The sequence below is a fragment of the Acanthochromis polyacanthus genome, chromosome 13 (assembly GCF_021347895.1).
Source record: "Acanthochromis polyacanthus isolate Apoly-LR-REF ecotype Palm Island chromosome 13, KAUST_Apoly_ChrSc, whole genome shotgun sequence".
Classification (NCBI taxonomy): Eukaryota; Metazoa; Chordata; class Actinopteri; family Pomacentridae; genus Acanthochromis; species Acanthochromis polyacanthus.
The window spans coordinates 32,766,225-32,786,786 of NC_067125.1; the positions used below are offsets into that span (position 1 = coordinate 32,766,225).

Below are 20,562 nucleotides of genomic sequence, written 5' to 3' on the forward strand. Positions count from 1 at the left end.
GCGGCGAAAAGCAGAACAGCAGCTCAGTAATCAGAAACGACAAAGGGATTTAAGAGGCATAATTTATATTTAATACATGAAAAATATAACATAGAAATGTATTTTCCAGTGTGTCTTTATGTGTACATTGTATAACGGACATTTAAAGTAAAAATATAATGTGTGACTATAGCTTTTAATGTTTCAAACAGTTATATCAGTGGCATCCTCTGCTTGTTGTGGTTCGTGAGGCCTCCTTAGTAATTCTGCAAAGAGACAAAATCATGAGTAATCAGCGTATGCTTTAATTATATTCCATTGTGGACTGTCCATTTCCTGATGCAGAAATAATGGTATTGCCAGTATATGAAATTAGTGATTGCTCGTTGCAGTAGAGGAATCTTGTAGTTAAGTAAAAGTATCAGTATCTCTGTTCTTAAATATCCTCTATTAGATGTAAAGTATCCTGCCTTGATAAAGTTAATTGAACATAAGCATTGTCAGGACATTGTAGTTTTGAAATTAGACATGCAAAAGAAAAATCGACCTGTCGGAGTGTTTGCTTTGCTTTATTATTGATTCATTGTGTATTGTATTAATAGGATTTTAATGTGAAGGCCCAGGTGGACTTAATTTAGCCCATTGTGTCTAGTTTTCTAATTTATAAAACACAATAATTAATAAACTAGTTAGATTTTTTCCATGTATATGTTTATAATCTACAGCTGTTGAATAAAGGTAGTGGAGTTTAAAGTCAAAAATGATGCTTTTCTGTACAAGTGCTTGGTTTCTCTCCACAACACAATTTCAAAAAAGTGTTTCTACCTCAATCATTTCATAGACCCAGCCCAGGAATTCAGCCACTTTGGTGTAAACCCCAGGATGATTGGGCTCAGCGCATCCCGTCCCCCAGCTGACGACCCCCACCAGCCTCCACACGTTTTCATCCTGACAAACCAGAGGACCCCCGCTGTCTCCCTGGAGAGGTGAGGCGCAAACACTGTTCATAGAACTGTAGCAAATAACATAAGACAGGATAAATCTTTAAAACGCCTCTGCATGGTAGTCTTCAAAACACGCGTCTCACCTGACACGCATCCACTTTTCCCTCCGTGTATCCGGCGCAAAGCATCCGTGGCGTGATCTCTCCATTGTACATGCAGGAGCTGTTACATTTCTTTGTGCTTATTATTGGAACTGGCGCCTCTTTCAGGGTGTCAGGTGAGTGAACTAGGAGAGAAAACACACATGTAAGGGCGGCTCTGTCAATGCACTTGACACACTCTGTCAACCTGCTTGATTTGTAGCAGAGGTAAATTTATTTTGGAGCAGTGCAGTAGCATCTTACCGCCATCAGGCTGCGTGTATCCCCATCCAGAAATCCAGCACTGTGTACCTCCAGGAACATCGTAGTCATACTGAGGCAGGCAGATGGGCCTAATTGTATCTAGGAGGTAAAAAGGAATTTTGTTGCTTAATACAACAAATGTGACAGATGACCACATGATAATTTGGTTTAAATAAGTAAGACAAACTTTTTCCCATGTGATCTGATTTTGTCCCTGTCTTCTATCGTTGATTTTTACATGGTCAAGCACAGCTCTAAAATCACCCTTTACAAAAAAACTTTATTATTATTTTATTATTATTATTTCATTGGATATTTAGGCTTCACTGTGTGTTTTCTCATTTATTTGCTGTTTCTTTGTGCTTATGTTAAATCTGATCTAGCAGACAAGCATATCTTTACAACACAGAGGCCACTTGTGTTCCAGTATGTAACTTCAAGGAAATTAATGTGGAAAATTGAAACTTTAAATGCATATGCATGAAGTGGGCGTCATCTTGTGGGCAGAAGTTGCGAGTCGGGAATGAAGAGCATTTGCATATTGATATAGTCTGGATTTTTGGAATTGTTGCTTATAGCAGGGAGTTTTTAAATGCCTTCAGACATCTGGAGGTGTTTTCTTTAAGCTTTGTTGAGGTCATATGCATACATTTGAATGTTTATAAAGAGCTGATTGTGTAAGATGTTGTTGACGCAGAGGTGGATTTATATGCTGCAGCATATATTTGTATCCTTATGATTCAAAGTGCAAAACATTATTATACAGAAGTTAGTACACCTGGCACCTCTGGGAATGAGTGCTTATACTAGTTGAGGGCATCTTTGCTGAAATATATCAGAATAGGTAAATTATGGCCATGGTGTGAACATGTTTTGCATTTTTCTAGTGCTGCTCAGCTCATATGCTGAGTGAAAACCTTGTGAGTACACAGACCTGAGAAATTGAGCGGCGTCCGCAGCTTCATAAGCGCTATATCGCTGTCATGGCTCCTGTGGTTGTAGTTCTTGTTGTAGATGATCTTCTCCACAGCGTATCCTGTATGCTGAGCCATTTTAGCGGAGCTGCGGGTCACAATGCCAGCGTAGACCACCCAGCTGGAGACCTGAGGTAGCCTGTAGCTGGCATTTGAGAAAAGAAAGGAGAAAGCAGATACTGATAAGAGACCGATTATTATCCTTCGTCGTTGCTGTAACCTCGAACCTTTAAATCCCTGGTAAGGTCAGCGGCCTTACTTGTGCACACAGTGGGCAGCTGTTACTACCCATTGACTGGTGATGATGGAGCCTCCACAGGTGTGACGGTTACTGTAGTAGAGGCTGACCTGCCAGGGCCACCTGCCCAGCGTGGCCTCAACTCCCCCGATTATCCTGGGCAGCTTAGCTCGTGTCCCACATTCTAAACAGAGATCCATTCATCAGAAAAAAAAGAACAGTTGAATTGAATTAGTGAGAAAGCGCTGCAGCAAATGTCATCATTCACTCTCCTTCTGATGTGAGGCTTTTCACAAAAATTAGGTGAGAGCTACAGGGCTTTGTGTTAGGTGCAAAGTCAAACTAAAAGTTAAGTTGAATTTGCTCACCAAAACATTGCAAAGCGATAACCTTCCCTGTGATACAGCTCCCCCTAAATGAAAATAAATTGGGTAACTAATGATGCATAATTAATGTGTGAGTAGCCACAATTTTCCCTTCATCATTATGAGTATGATATCCTGAGACAAATTGCCTTACCTGAACTGCCACATATTTTCCAGACTGCTCTTGTGTTCTGAGGTAATTTGTATAAAGCCATCAGTATAGTTTGGCCCGATATCAGTTAGATTCACTCCTTTATGCTTGGTCAGTCTGACAAGAGAACATATACAAAATGGGTGGGAGTGAGTATTAAAATAATTTAGACTCATAAGGTGTGAAACAAGATTGTAAATGAGGTATCAACAGATCATAAATAAGCCAAGACTTCGAGCTTAGCAAAGCAGGCTAATATTAAAGTAAGCTAATGAATGAGCGCTCAGGTCTCAATCAGGCTGATTACTATAAAGAGGTGCTGTGAGATCTGGCCAGAAGTTCAGACAAACCTCAGATAACCCAGCTGTCTGCAGACCAGTGTTCCCAGCGAAGAGTTCCACCTCTCATAGCACACCGGCAGCCAGGTGGGCAGCTTCCCCAGCTGGATCTCCAGTAGAGAGTTCTCTGGGCTGATTCTGTAAAACACTGAACCTGATTGATTGAAAATCCCTCCGGAGACAAACTCTCAGTCAACAGTAATGAACGAGCCTCTTCTGTGAGTGCGAAATGATTAGGAAAAAACACGAGGATCTATGCTAATTTAGTCAATGAAGACAGATCGTTATGTGTGATGTTTTTATGTCAGTCAGTGGGCATCTCTCATGAGTGAAGAAAAGACAAGAAGCAGCTGCTGGTGAATATTAAATTTACTGAATGAAAAATCACTTTGGAGGTGACCTATGACCCGATACGATGAATCACATCGCAATAAGCTGAGCAACTACACAGTCCTGTTCTGTTGATTCAGAAAACCGTGAAACAAACAAAAACCAAGCGAGGAGGAAACACAGACCTTTCCTGGGGTCAGAGATGGAAATGTCCTCTGTCACATTGCAGAACGACGTCTCCTTCGTATCCCCAAGACCCACTGGACTTTGGGAGGAGGAAGGCCTTAGCAGAAGTTTCACTGAGTGTAGATAAAGATGTAGTGGATAAGTCTTTAAATCAACCAGCAAGACGAGCAGCAAAAACATGTTGCCACATTATCTGAATTTGTACCCAGAACAGAACAACATCTGGAGAAACAAGATGTCACTCTGCAGAGGAGAGTGTAATGAAATATTTTCATATCTAGACATGCCACTAATCAGAATAAAACACTAACCAAAACAAAAGTTGGCAATATGTTTTGCCTCTTTTAATTGTTTTTCTCTGTACAACCTAACTCCAAAACACTAAACCTGTTTAATGAATGAATAATTTTTGATGAAATCTTTTAAAATAATTTCAGTTATTAGAGATTCTTATTTTTGAAGGACACTGTTTTGCTTGTATAGGAAGCCGAGTTCTGTTTTTCCTTTGCATCCTTTTATTATATTAAAAAATAGGAATAATAAATGAGTTAAAGACTTGGAAGCACATAGCAGATAAACTGGCCAACGTATCAGCCCATACTGGCTATTTGCAGCTACATCTGTATGAGCATATATAGTGGTCAATTTGTAATAGAAATAGCCACAAAAAGATAATTCATATATTACAAAGTTTGTCCAAGTTTATTTTTAACTATAAGATGTAATTTGTATCCTAATTGGAACTGTTTATATTCATTCAAAATATATATTTGAGGGACCATATTATAATATATTCTTGTAAAGATAATTTAGTAAAGATTTGAGATTAGTCAGTCAAAAGAAAATCTGCTACCAGCTAATCTGATAATGAATTAACCATTACAGTGATTTCTTAAGCAATAATAATACAAATTTGATTTTGAGGATTTTCTGTTTTTCCTTGTCTTACACTAACGTGTTGAATATCTTTAAGTTGTGAGAATGTCATCTTGAATTTTCATAAATTGCAACAAGCACTTTGATGTGTTAAAATGTTCTAGACCAAGCAAAAGCTTAAATCTTCCAAATGCTGATATTGACTATATGAGCCTCTTTGCTAATTAGCATTGACCTACAGCCATACAGAGGCTTGAGTAGTTCTAATAAGACCTTTTGGCACATTTGTTTCCACTTCCTGGTCTCTCCTAAGCTCATTTAGTGATTCTTTCTCAGACATGGTGACTCACCTAGAAACCAGACACCGACAACTAAGCCTCCCAGGAGTCCAACTGCACACACCGCTGCCAGCAGCCTCACCAGCCTGTGAGCTAAAGAAACAGTTAATACTGGAATTAGTCTGTCTTGATCCCTGATATGAGATGAGAAGAGTTGGCAAATGTCAGCTGTTATAAATATGGCACACTGAAGCAAAGACATAGTAATTAAAAAGCTTTATACTGTACACGCTCGACACTAAAGGGTTAAGCCAATCTATCTGGTTGCATTTTCATAAGAAAGCACTGCTGCACATCAGTTACTGCAGTGCAGATGCTTTGATTCAGTCTTAATTGGCCTTCAAACGCCGGGCAACAGCTAGCGTTGTTTCTTGCGGAAATGAAGCCAGATTGCTGTTGTAGTCTGGTGTCTGATGCCTGTTGGGTGGTGCACCACTGGAGCTTACCGTGAGTCGTGGAGTGAATGCCTTTTAACCAGCCCTGAACTCCCTTGGTCCCTGCGACTCCTGCTGCTTTCTCTGAGTGAAAAGGATGACTGACAGCCACTGGGTTTTCAATCACTGATAATGTGTCTCCATCGAGACTCTGTAGGAATTACAGGAAGCACGTCAGGCTTCATTTACACGTCATTTGTATTCAATAAAATTTTGCCGAGTTTGTTTACTTGACACAATAACTGCTCATCAGCTCATCAACCTATCAAGCAACTTTCTTAGGAGATCCCGAATATTAGCAACCACTGACCAGTCCAGATGTGTAAGTGTGTGTTTATTTATCTCCTCAATGATGATTTGAGATCTTGGCAAATCTGCTTTGTGTCTTGTATAACCCAACACTCAGACTCAAGCACATTTTCTGTATCTGTTCCCAGGAAGATTTTACTGTGTGTGTGTGTTGAGCTTAATGTCTAAGTAGCAGCTGCTTCTATAAATTGAGCATATTGCAGTAATTATGATAAGGCCCTTTCATGGATGTTAGATGCAGACTTGGTATTATACAATTAGAGTACAAAATCCATCTAAATGAATGCTATAGCATTATATCTCATGTATTGCAGGAGTACTTGAGTGAAGCTAAATATGTAATTTTGGCCTCTGGAATTAGAATAACATAGCTTATGTATATATATGCCATCACATCTGTGTGTGAAAACAACACTTCTTACACTGTCACCTTCACTTACACTCTCAAGCGTTATTAATAGCTACATGCAGATTTTACTTCAAACTTGATTTACACTGTTTTTTTCTCTCTCATTTCCATGTGTTTGCATTTAAAAAAATATTTCATGTGCATCTTGTGACCTCATTCTGCACAGTGACAGAAGCAACTGTCATGCAAGTTTTTTCGAAGTGAAAACAACACGTGTAAAGAAACCTGTGAAGTTGCAAGCAGAGGTGACGGTGTGAGAAAGATGTTGTTTCCTCAGTCTGCATACATTAGACAGATGGAGCATGGTGCGGTGAATCTGTAGCCTCCCTTTTTCTTACCATGTTTTCCTTGCGTACAGTCCTGAGGAAAAGGCAGCAGTATCCGTGCTCATCTGTAGGCCGACGCTCTAGAGGTCCGTCCCGCTCGCGGTTGATGCACCATTTGCCATTTAACAGAATGCAACTCTGGATTTTCCCTTCACAAAGAGACAATGAGGTCAGCAGTGGTGTAGAGAATGAGACTGTTGTTTGTCCAGGGGGTCATGGGGCCTGTGGAAGCAAGCTGAACTAGGTCTTTGTAGGGGGGGAGCATCTCCAGAGATACCTCCGAGCCGACTATTGATAGGACACCGGGGGGTTGCTAGGTAGCACTTTTTACCTGTGCCAAAAGATTGTCTATTTTCACCCGAGACATGTTATTACCTGACAGTTTGTAGGTTCTGAGAAAAGGTCATTATTGCAGATTGTTGAAAAGTCTCATATCATGTCAATCCCCATCATTTGAAATCCAAAGCTATCATCGCTCAACACTCAAAATGAAGCCTGTTCTGTCTGCCCGCTGACAGATGAGACTTTCTCTTCTCTCTTTTTACCGGCTCCCAGTCAGACAGATTTTTTTTTTGTCAGTATTGTTTCTCTGTATTTCAGATACCATCTTTGTTTTAACCACAGTTGAAAAATGTGAGTTGGGTGACCTCATGAAGTCATTAACTCTAAAAATAGTCAAAATAATTAACAACCGAGATGAGAAAAATCAGTGCTATTTGAAAATGTGAAAAAATATCTTGAACCCACTCAGGTAGGAGATCAAAGCTTACCATCGCTTCATTTCCTGAAAGACACATTGGATTGGTATTTAAAAGATAGCGTTAATTAGAACTTGTAGCTGAAGGAACTTTTATTGCGAGAGTTATTCATGTACATCTCTTATACATGATGTTGGATATTCATTAGCCAGAGTCCAGGTGATGGGAACAACTGCCAGGAAGAAAATTCCTCCTCGTCTGACTGTCAAAGCCAAATCCAAAAACCGTCCCACATCTCTTTGGCTCATCTAACAGGTGTCATATGGAATTACTTGGAAATCAAATACAGAGTAATGAGCATTGCGGCAGAGGCGTAAATTGCATGCAATGGAACAACAGCTGAAATTCATATCACCGGGGTTGAGAGGTTAATAATAATATTTGATAATATTTGCATAGCGCTAAATTGTTCTCCTGCAGACAGAAGAGCGGAAAGAACATAGCTGCTGTGTGGTCATTTTCATAAAGATTTGATGTCTCCCTCTTCTGGAGAAATGCATTTTCTCAGACTGCTAGTAAACAGTAATTTACAGACCTGCCATTCACTTGCTAGAAATTATTTAAAGGAGATGAATAAAGCCATTTTCATTCAGAGAAATCTGTCAGGTCCACTTTTTTCCTTGCTTGATTCCTTGTTTTGTTATCCTCTATTACGATAGTAAAAAAAAAAAATGAAAATTTGAAGTCATTTAGGTCATATGTTCTGCAACTTAAAGTGATGCTTTTCTTCTTTGTAGACATTCTCTAACATTGTGCTTCATGGTTTTATTAGATCATTTGACTCTCAGTTTATTAGCTACAGCTACCTTATAAACAGTCAGTGAAAATGCACAATAAAGCTGTTAAATAAACCAGCCGTCATACTTAAATGAGAGTTATCCTAATTCTGGTTCTATTTATATTGAAAATTGACTGTTTAATTCAGTTCACTAATGATAAAATAATTTTCATGATGAAAACATGAGTAGAGATGGCCAACTGCAATACTGAAATGAAATAATTATTATTTTTTTATTTCTGTTGAAACTCTTTTTGAGAGGCTTTATGGTCATTTGAGTAGGTCCTGTTTGTGGTGCTGCATAATCGGTGTTGAAAGAATTAGTCAGTTAATCAGTAATCAATGAACAGAGAATGAACGGCCAGTAATTTTCTTAATTAGGCAATCACTGAGGACATTTATGAAGCAAACATGCCAAATGTTCACGGCTTCCTGCTTCTCAAATACAAAGACTTGAATTAAACGCGCGTGTGCTGTTGAGCCAACAAAATAAGCAATTTCAGGAGTCAGCTGGGGAAAATGGGGAATTGTGATGGACATTTTCATGCATTTTATATACACATAATATGAGCAAACCACAGCTACAACCTGAATTGTTTTATATTTTGCCGAACTTAATATAACTAAGTGCAATTCCACAACAGCTCAAACTAGAGTCTCAAAACGATCATAAAGGTCCTTTTAATACCAATTTTAACAGTAAAGGTGGGATTTATTTGGGGCTAATGTTGAAGACTACATTTATTTTTTTTATCATGTATACACCTCACCTACTAGTATATCATTTAATATAAGAAACAACGGCCAAGCTGAAGTGAATGTCCGTATCTTGAGTAACCGACTAGACCTTGGCTCGTGCCCATCTCTTGATCAGAAATTTAAATTTCATGAGTAAATCCCTCCAGTGTGGCCATAACAATAACAGTGGCCCCGCAGTGTGGGTTCCATTCATTCATTTATTCATGTATCACAGTCTGAGGCTCCACTGTGAAGAGGTTGGCTGCTGCCCAGCTTGGAGCTGCTTCTATTCCTCTCTCTCTCTGCTCCGAGGGTGCAGCTCTCTCCCCGTTTGGTGTTCTGAGATTTGATCAGCTCGCACTCTTATCTCACCCATTAGTATGTGAGCCCTCTGTCCGATGTCCAGACCTTGAACATCAGATGCGGTCTCTCGGTCCCCGCTCGGAAATCCCCACAGTAGGTTCTGAATGAACAGAAGTGAGGGATGCTTCTTTTATAAGGTTTGGGCAGTGTTTGCCTCAACAGCTTTTTTTTTTTTTTGCCAAAGTTCAGCCCACCAAGGCATTTAAAAACGGAACCATTTATGTGTGGGTTGCCGTGAGTGTTGTTGTGCCTTTAATGCTTTTGGCTGTGACCTCTGAGGCACACATTATAGGTAGAAGTGCCCACAGATGCAGGTAGTTCAGAGTGGAGCCTGTTAAAGACACAATCCAAATGCAGCGATTAAAGCATTTTTTTTTCTCGCTCACTCTCTCTCTTTGACGTACTTCCACAGACCTGAACTCGAACACCTCTTGCTGAATACCACCTGTGATGATCCATATGTCTTCCTTTGAAATGTCCCTGAACTGAGAAAGGAGCAGAATGAGATGATTTTTACCACTCTCATATCTGTCAGTTAAATGGGAGGCTAAAGATAGTAGCCGGTGAGCATCAGAAAGTCTGGAAACAACACAGAGAAACAGCTCACCTGGCTCTGATTCAAAACTTCACTCCCTGCACCTCAAAAGCTCACTAATTAACATGTTACATCTTTAACACTCTGCGTCCCCCTGTTTAGCATTTATTGGCACTATATAAACATTTATTAGTTAATGTATTTGTCACACCTTTCACTGTCCATAATAGGATACAGGCATATACAGAGATAATGAATGAGAGTTTAGTTAAAAGCAGGGATTTAACCATCTCCTTGCTGCAACATCATATTTAACACACATATGAAGGTGTTGAGTGAATAAGCATATTTCCAAAAATGTTGGACTATTCATTCAGTGTTGTTCAATATATAAAAATGGAAAGTTGTTTGAGTGTTTGTTTTTTTAATCCTTTTTTTAAAAGAACATTCTGCATGGGGTTTAATTAGTTACTTTGCTCCAATTTATTCTGATTTCTCAGCTTGTTTGTGATGTTTTTTAGCTCTCTTAGTCACAGCATGTGATGTTAAGGTGTGAAAACAAACCCATATGTGTGTATTTGTTACCCCTAATACACTCCTGACTAAGGATCTTTAAAAAAAAAAAATTGCCTATTTGATTGATGGGTGTTTTAATATAACACACAATTTACATTTGCTAAACTGTTGATAATGTCTGTTACTGTTGCTCTTGCACGTGTCGACACAGCTATATATTAAGTCTGTATTTTTGACACAAAGTAAAATCAGCTTATGAGAAAAAATGTATCAAGACAGATGATGGGCTATCTGCCACACTGCACGCATTAGGAAGGATTTTTTTTTCTTCAGGTTTGTAAATGGGACAGGAAAGGTTTCCTGCTCAGGCTGGATGCTGTAACTGTACAAGTTTGAGCTGTGCTGTTCAGCCATTGTTTGAGATGATGGCACAATGTTTTTCCACCTGAGAAGGATCAGTTGTGAAGCTGGCAGAGTAGGGAACGCCACACCTTCAGTTTGGCTAGATCACCTCAAATATGGCCACCAAAGGGATAGGAACAGCGCCACATTTGGTACATTTCAGAAAGCTTGGAAAAAAAACTCTGTTCAGAAATCCTCAATCTGCAGGATAGGTCCAAAACATACGGCTGTGGGCAATCAACTGCATATTTGCATCAGATCTATATGTTTAGAAATGACTACATTTACCTGTCCTAAAGCATGGCTGAGCCTGTTGGCTGTGCATGTGTGCAGTGTCATGACACAGTCATGTGTTCACACTGTAAGCTGTCCAGGTAATGATGCAGCACAGGGTGAGGGCAGATCTATGAATCCCACATCAACACAGACACACACTCACATACACACTGACTGGATGCCAGGTTTCTCTCTCTGTCTGTGTGCTTCAGTAATTGTACTGCTCGGCCGGCTGCCAGTGGGCTCTGCCTTCTGTGGAGCAGTAAATCTGCTGTGCTCAAGCCCTCCTGCAGTCTGAGCTGTAGTAACATACTGCCCTCTTGTGGTGGAGTTAAAGACCTCCATTTCGGATCAGCTGAGGTAACCTTGCAGTTAGGTCACTGCAAAAGCTGCATTAATATTTGTTGAAATATTCACAAATCTCATGTTCATATGCAAGTTCTAAATATATAAAGACCTGCTTCCTTCTTCAGCATGTCGGATGTGTTTTAGTCAATGCTTGAGGTCACAGTTGATAAAATGTGGAGCAGAAATGTCTGAGTAACTGCCAGAAACTGTTCTATAGAGCAGATGTGTAGAGCAGTTTGTGGCTCTCATAGTTAAATTCTTCAACAACTATTTCAATTTCGTGGTGCAGCATATTGTAATTACGGGACAATAGATTTTGTGACAGGTCTGTGCGCGAGTGTGGCCTCATCATAGTCGCTAAATAGTATGCAGTTTCGTCTGTATTGAAAGTGGCAGGATGAATAAATAGCTGTCATGTATGTGTTTGTATCTTGTCTTGTAAAGGCTAATGATAGTGAGGGTGGGTAAGAGCAGAAATGTTCCCCACCAGATGGTGGGTAATGTGGTTAGCTTTAGCTGCCCACCACGCTCACTCTAATTAAACAGAAGAGATTACATTAACACCGGCTCCCACTCAGTCTGCTCCTCCGCTGAGCGTGAGCTGATAGCGGGGTTCATATCGGAGGTGGAGGGGTTTCAGGTGATAGTCATTTTTCAGAGTCATATGTCTGCTTTAATGGTAATTTTATCTCTTTGGAAATGAAAGTTGTAGAAGGTTAGACAAAAACATGCTTCAGACTACATGGATTAACAAGAAAAATACCCCCCATCTGCTTTAGTTTTGAGTTGAGTGGTCAACAGCTTCTGAAACTCGATATGTCATAAATATCAGGTATGATGGATGGAAGAAGAGATTCAATCATTAAAAAAATAAAAATTAATGATATTGCAAGTAATTATTCTACTCATTCGATGGGTGGATAAATATAACAAATGAGTAACTAATGAATATGTACATTTATTTCATAATGCATTTTACTGTAGGGAAATCAATACTTAATACTGGTAAGCTAGTCTCTCTTTGTGGGACAATTCTGCAGTAGAGGATGATTTGGCTGCACCTCACAATCATTCTGATGTATAGGGAAAAAACACTGTAGGTTTTTTGTATTTAGAACAATCGCAGTCATCTTGGGCGTAGCTAAGCAAAGAAGGTGGTGTTTGAACCTGTTGAACGAACGCAGATCCATCTGCAAAAACTTGAAATTTTCAGTGTGTTTAGGCTGCTTGCTGAAAGGTGATCGTTAAGCATTAATTTACTGAAGATGATTTTGAAAGCTCCAACCAATGGCATTTCAAGTGGGTTAGATTATTGGTAAACAGTATCCTTTTTAATCCGGTTTAAAAACATAAATAAATGACACAGGGTTGTTTCTTTTAAAATGGCATGTTGATGTATTATTAGGTTTTTATTCTATCCCATTTTCCAGCTCTTGTATCTTGAGCATTACAGTTCACGTGGTGTCATTAATTTCTTTAATTGCTGGCATATCTTAGGAACCCACTCATTTACAGCTGAACTTACTGATTGCTTATGCAGTTGTAGCTTTAAAGATATCAGAAAACAGTGGTGAGTTCTTCATGTTCAAGAGTTTTAAGAGGTTAAGTCTGGTGCCCTTCATCTCTCAGGATGTGTTTGATGTTGATGGCACTCTGCCTCATAATTCCAGACCAGAAAACAGCCCAGATCATACATTTTCCTCTGTCCCTCAGGCTCTGTGCTTCATCACATTCAATATGAATTAATAGCAATAATAAAAAAAATAACACATGATGCATGAGAGGACAAACTCCAACATCTGTGTTCAGTAACAAATGCCTCCCAAATCAAGGCGTTCAGCAGTGACTGAACCCTTGTAGAGGTAGAATGTGAACATTTACTTTTGTAAGTTGGGTACAAACTAAACTTTGAGTATTTTCTTTTCTCCATTATATTTCAGAGTAAAGGCTGTACTTTTTACTTCACAGAATTTATCTGATAGCTTCTTTGCAAATTAAGATTTTTACACACAAAACACAAGAATTTATAAAGTGCAGTATTTTGTTTTTAATTAAACTACCAGGCAGTTTATAAAAATACATTAAATACATAATGAATTTGTCGATGTGCAGTAAATTGACCATCATTTAGAGAATTGTCCAGAGCACTTGTGACATATTTCTCACTATTATTACAAAAATCAACTTATTAATGGAGAAAATAATCTGCAGATTGATCCACTATGAACATAATCAATAGCTGTATTTGGATACAAAATAGTTTGAAATTAGCTCCACTTTGAATTGCAACAACAAAATCCTGCTTTTACAATAATGCATGAGAAAAAAATCTGATCATACAATATGTCGTAGTATATCAATCATCTGGGACATTTTTCTTAACTTTGCATTTTTAAGACCAAGAGTGTATGTTCGTGATAATACATTTCTACTTCATTAACATTTCAGTGCAGGACCTTTACTTGTAACAGACTAGTTACACTGTGTACTATTGGTAGTTTTACTTAAGTAGGCGATGTGACACTTGTCTGCTAACTGTTTCTTGGGCGTAAAGGAGCTCACAGATGGCACAGAGTTGACTGATATGGAGTTGTCTGTCAATATGAGGACTAAAGAAGAAAAAATGAAAATGGAGAAGATAATGAAGCTCAACAAAGCAAAACTTCATCAAAGATAGTTTGTTTGCCGAAATCAGCAGTTCATTCTAAAAACACACACACACACACACACACACACACACACACACACACACACACACACACACACACACACACACACACACACACACACACACACACACACACACACACACACACACACACACACACACACACACACACAACGGAACAAGGAAAACAAGAAACCATTAACTGAGATGTTGGATGAAGGAGCAGGAGGCATGCAGATGACCAGAAAATCACTGACACGGTGACGAAAAGTCCCTTATGACTGCACAGCAAATGAAGAATTCCCTCCAGGATGTAGACGTGAATGTTTCCTTGTCAGTGATCAAAAGAAGACCTTATGATCATCACCTCAGCAGATTCAACACAAGATACAAACCGCAGTTGTGCTTGAAAAACAGAAAGACAGGTTGCAGTTGGCAAGAAGACCAAAAAGAAAAACTATTATCGTCCTGGAACAAAAATCAGACCCTGTCAGAATGATGGAAAGAGGAAAGTGTGGAGGGAAAAAAAAAATAGAAACGGCTCAAAACATAAAGCTCATCTGTCAACGAGGTGCTTCTGTTAAGGCTTGGGCATGTATGACTGCTAGTGGAACTGGCACACTGGCATTTATCGATGACTTCACAGCTGATGAAGGGAATAGTATGAATGCAGTAGTTTACAGAAAGGTTTTGTTTCTCATATCCAGCCAAAAGCATCAAAACTCACTGAGCAACACTTCTGGACAACTATTCTAAACATTATAGACAAAGTAGCGAAGGATCCTTTCAGGGTGAAGAAGTGGAAGATCTTGATGCTGAGTCGTCTGCCCTCATTTCACTGGATTATATTTGAACCTGCTGAAGACCAGAATTAATATAGTGACAACAAGCAGGGACTAAAGTGGAGAACTGAGAGACCATCAACAGGGAAGATACAGAACATTTTTATTTGTTTTATATTTCATAAGACTTCAGTCATTCACTACAAAAGATTTCATGCAAAACACAAATCACTTTTGGCCCTTTAAATTTCGGACAGTATGTGTTAAAGAGCTGCACCTCCCACACAGTTATGCCTACACTGTAAGCCTAATCAAATTAAAGCTTCCACTTGGCACTTTAATGTAGTTTGCTTCATTCTGTTTCAAATTGACTGTGCTGAAGTACAGAGCCTAAAGGACGAAAAGCTGTGGAATCGTTCAGTTATTTTATTTATTCATTTATTTATGTATGTTGGTTGGTTGATTTCAGACACACCACACTATCATAAACACAAAAGTAATAAAGAGATGGAAAATAAAACACACAAAATGAGAAGCAAACAAAAACCACACCCTAAATTAATGTCTGGAAACAAATAGGATGGAGTTTAACTTATTATCTCCTGCCCTCTAGTATGTCCATACATCTCATATATTACCGTTTCCTGTTTGAATCAAACCCTATACTTTTCCACCTCTTTAGAAATCCCACCTTTACTGTTACATATTATTTTTCAGCCCATCTTTTTTGTATATTTTCGTAAATTTAACTTGTGGTCGGGACTGTATGTCTGTGGACATAACAAATAGTGCTTTTACTCTTTTAACTGAATTAAGTTCCAAAGATGAAAGGGTTCCACCAAAAATCAAAACAAAGCAAATAGATGATATTTATTTAATGTTAATATTGAGATCCCGTAAAAATTGTCCTTGTGACGTCATGAGCCACAACCTTTATGCTGCTACATAAACAACAGTGTTCAAGACCTACCAGTTACAAAGTATCTCCTCAACTTCATCAATTTTACATATTCTTCTTCTATAGCATCAGTATCATTTACATATACATTCACAGTGTTTGGTGGACAGAATTGAATGGATTTACGTACTGTAACAACAAAAAAAAACTTAAGTATCCTTGCGGTGAAACTGAAAGAGACAAAAAAAAGCACTAGAAATTAATAAGAGCCTGTGATCATTATAGAGACACTGTAAACACTGCAGGCTGGAATTTAGCTGACCGGATTGAAGTCTTATACCTACAAAATAGATTACACAATAAAACGCTCACGGCCCACTCGGAGGCGACTTTATGGGGGAAAACAAGAACGCTGAAAAGGAAACCGAAGGAACGTATTGCGTTGGCACAATAACCTTTTTTAATCCAGCATCAAGAAATGTACAGTAAATGCTGCCAGTTGTTGTAATGTAAAAAAAAAGTATTGACTCCTTCAACATCTGGGATGAAGCGGGATCCAGCTGTGGCTCTGGCAGAGAGCCATCAGAGGTCACCACAGAGCCTGGAGTGACTCCAGCTGTCTGCAAGTAGCCCAGATGATACATAAACTCTATAAACAGCTTGAGCCTGTGAAGGTCTGTGGCAGGAGCCAATAAACTGTTAAGAGGGATCAGCGGTATTGTCTCGGTGTAGATGGTGGGCAGGGCTGGAGCGGCGCTGTAAAAGTCAAATGTTCGGGTTGAATTAGGGTGTCGGAGGCTGTAGAGAGAGGAGTTACAGCACATGACAGTGACTCCCAGGGGATGTGTGTGATAATCCTAACCTGGGGTGCTTCTGGAGTCACCTCTTATACGTGGAAAAGGCTTGAGCTCAATTGGTTTGGCAAAACTTGCGATGCTGTAAAGTGAGTAATGTTAAATTAGGACAGTTGTGCTTTGCAATAAATATCTTTTCAAGGAATGCATAAAACAACCCAAAACCAATGCTTATGTGTTGCTGAAAAGGTGTTTGCTTAAGGAAAAACTTCACATTTGTCATAGAAATAGGAGTGACATTATGTTCAGTGACACCTGACCCCAGAATCACAGCGGTGCTTGAAATGACAGCATTCAGACGTTAAAATTGTGAAATCTGAATACAAATAGTCATTCTTGGGTTCCAATTTATTTTGTAATAGGATGAAATTATCTATCAAAATTACTAAGAATCAATGCCACACTTCTTTTGCCCTTTTGAAAAATGTTGTCAGCGTCCTATTTTGCCAGTTGTGTATCCTCAAAATGGGCCAATGCTCTTTGTAATTTTGACAAGAAAAAAGTTTTTGAGGATCATAGAATACATGCAGTCAAAAAGAAATCAAATTTCTGAATTGAGTCAAGTATAATTTCTCATAAATATGTTATCAGATGGCTTGCTGGAACTAAGCTAATAAAAAGCTGGATGGCTGTGTTTTAGTTTGCCTACTTAAGTATTACCACACCAATAAAAGCTAACTATTTAAGGCTATTATTCTCACACCATTTGTAAAATAATGAATATACAAATATTTTAAGTTAAAAGGAATCAAAAATGCTAGATGCTTTTTAATGGTTCACATAAGTGTTTCAGTTGTGTTGTATTTTCATCATGTGGCTGTCACATCACATCTTGAATTGTGTCAGGTTGGGAGTTGACATGCTGGAATCATTCTGTAAGTGGTAATGTTTTCCCAGTGCTCACTATACTATCTAAATACCACATGTTGTGTGTGATATAGCATGAAAGTAATTGGCAAAAATAATGGGTAACCAGCTGAAATGGTCAGGAGTAAATGGTCAGAATGGTTGGCAAAAGTATAGTTAACAGGTGTGTAGCAACCAGTAATGTAATACCTGCCAATAATGTAATAAATTTGCCCATTTTAAATGTGATAAAGCCAGTAACATAGCAACTTGCCAAAAATGTAATGAATTATTACGTTAATGGCCTTGCATTAAAAAGCCTTTTTTTGAAAAATCCTTTGAAAATGTAATGACTGCAGCCAATAATGTAATAATACATAAATAGGACTGCATTTCTGTGAAATAACAGATGTTTTTGTGCATTTTGCTGACCAAAAATAGATATAGTTGATGGCATAGTCAAATGCATTCATCAAGGATATTTCCCATGTAGCTCTCACTCTCCTTAATTATGGTTGTAAGAGCCAATTTAAGAATTATTTCTTGTACAAAATCTCCATTAAGAATAGTGTTTATTTGCTTAGATATGTAAATTCATAATTCCATGTCAGTGTCGATGTTGAATACTGCATTGTCAAATGAATTTACCACATTTTCTTCTCAGGGAACATTTCATTAAAACTTTTTTCAAACATTTCTCAGAGAAAGATGATTCAGTCCTTACTTAAAATTGCATTTAAAAAACTGGACTGGCACTATAATGGCACTGAACTCTAAAAAACTGAAGAGTTTTTTGTACATAATGACCTAAAGGGACAACATCAACCTAAAATTGACATTGCTTCTTCCAGTAAATGTCCTCAACTTTGGACTTCCCAAAAGCTACATTACTGAGAAGAATCCAGGCTTTCATCCATTGGCGGTCCTTGCCAAATAACCGTTTTATGTGTAAGCTTCGACCACTGTTGGTCCAGCAGCCTTGTAGAGCATCATAATACTAATGGAGCAGTCATCTTCTGTCGAGTTCTAGGCTCTCTGCAAGTGCTTCTATTATATATAAGAGGAGAAGGGCCGTCCTATTTATGTTGTATTACATTACCGACTGCAATTTCTACATTTTCAAAGGATTTTTTTTAATGTGAGGCCATTAACGTAATGACCGACGAATAACACAATAACTTATGGCTTTTGGCTTTACCACATTTAAAATGGCCAAAATTAGTATGTTATTGACTGATATTACAGTACTGGTTGCTACAAGGTGAGAAGACAGACAAAATTAAGAATGCAGTCAGTTGGCTAAATGTAAGAAGTAAATGGTAAATAGTTAATCTTTCTCTGGTCACTGATTAAACCCCTCAAACTGACAATATCAGAAGTTTTCCATGAAAATGATACTTTTTAGGCCTACAGTGGTTGTGATGTAACGCTATGCTGTTGCCTGCTCTCAGATGTGCAGATACATGAACCTTAAAGTCACTGTTGAATTATCATCCATATATGAGTGGAGTAGACTAAACGAAAACTAAAAACGCTTAACTTCTCCTGATTCCCTTCAGTCACATCCTTGTCTGCCAAATCTTCATTGTCTGCCTGTTCCATCTTTGAGTTTGTCCTTGTCTTTTGAATTTTAGGCCGAAAACAAGAAATGCAGAGAAATCCGTGCATGAAGAAACAAAATCAACTTTTTGACAGCAGCTTTGGTAAAGGTGTCTCAGTATTCTGTGGAAACAATCCTGAGCTGTTTTTTTTTTTTTTTTTTAGTTTACTTAATCCTTGCCTGACATCATGAGATGGGTAGATGTGCACACAGTATGCCTTTGATTCACTTTGAATGGACATGTTTGTTTCACTTTGCGTAAAAAAGCATGTGTCTTTCTGCTTGCTATTTTCAGCTTGAATCATTTACAAAACCAAAGCACAGGGCAATCAAGAGGTCGCACTATCACATGAGACGCTCTTATAACCTAGACACCACCTAGAGCGTTTCTCTCTGGGATTTTTGTGTCTGTATTCTGTTGAACAAAACTCCATCCATCCATTTTCTATACATCACTTAATCCTTATTAGGGTAGCGGGGGGGAAGGAGGGAGGGTCTGTCGCAGGGCAACACATAAAGAGAAACAATCGCATTCACACCTACGGGCGATTTAGAGTAATCAATTAACCTCAGCATATTTTTGGACTGTGGGAAGAAGCCGGAGTGCCCGGAGAAAACCCACGCATGCACAGGGAGAACATGCAAACTCCATGCAGAAAGATCCCGGTAAAGCCGGGATGTGGACCAGAGATGTTCTTGCTGCTGATTTGTGCCCACAAGATAAAGCAGGTATACAACATAGATTAGCATGTATTTTGTTCAAATTTATCTTAAAGTCCCTCTCTTCTGTGTGTCAAAATTACACATTTAGATTTTTTTTTTCACGAAAACAATCCTTTTAGTGTTATAAAATTGCTTGGATGTACCGCTACATTATTGCTTCCTCCAGAATGGGCCCATCTATGAAGTCCCTGCTTTACTTTTCAGCCAACTCTCCACTTGCTGCAACTTGAGCACACCAGCTCACCTACAGCTCTGCTCATACATTATAAAACTACTCTAAAATACACAATGGCAACTTGTAATGTTGGAATAATACAGCTATTTATGTCTGAACCAGAAACTAATTCTGAGAAACAGTAATGATACAGGAAGTCTCACTCTCACAATTGACACGATTGGTTCATTAGGTTTGTTACATATGAAACCTTCGATGTTTGAATCTGTATTTTTGAGAGTATCATTTTTTTTACACTGTAGTTTCAAGATAGAGATCATCAACCTGGCATTGACTACTATTTTGGTTCATGATAAGTCTTACAGAAAATGAAAACATCACAACAAACTTGGTCTTCATGGAAGGGGGAATTTAAAAAAATAAAAGGAAATCTAGTTGCTGTCAGCACTAAGTGATATTTGTACAAATACAAACATGACCAGACCAGTGTAGACATTTGCAGTGGACTTCTGTGAAAAAAATGTCCCATCAGTATCCACTTTTAAATCATCGCTTGTGTTAAATGACAACCAGTTCAAAATAAATTCAAATCACACGTCAGGCGTCCTCAGAGCACCTGTGGGGTTACATCAGACCAGATGGGTTTTGAACCGTTCAGTTTCGGCGCTGACAGCAGAAAACAGGAGGCGAGCGAGACAGAA

At 38.6% G+C, this 20,562-nt stretch overlaps 1 protein-coding gene across 1 annotated transcript; it reads right to left on the reverse strand.

Annotated features, from left to right (window-relative positions):
• Positions 1–48: 48 nt before the first annotated feature.
• tmprss5 (transmembrane serine protease 5) lies at positions 49–6,802 on the reverse strand (the record flags this gene model as incomplete). The annotated part of the gene is made up of 13 exons (XM_022211172.2): positions 49–245; positions 805–957; positions 1,067–1,209; positions 1,328–1,426; positions 2,262–2,446; positions 2,561–2,723; positions 2,908–2,951; positions 3,059–3,172; positions 3,406–3,541; positions 3,909–4,022; positions 5,136–5,216; positions 5,570–5,708; positions 6,614–6,802. Coding segments are annotated over 13 exons (1,569 nt in total), but the record flags the coding sequence as incomplete, so codon positions are not given.
• Between the last annotated feature and the right edge of the window lie 13,760 nt (positions 6,803–20,562).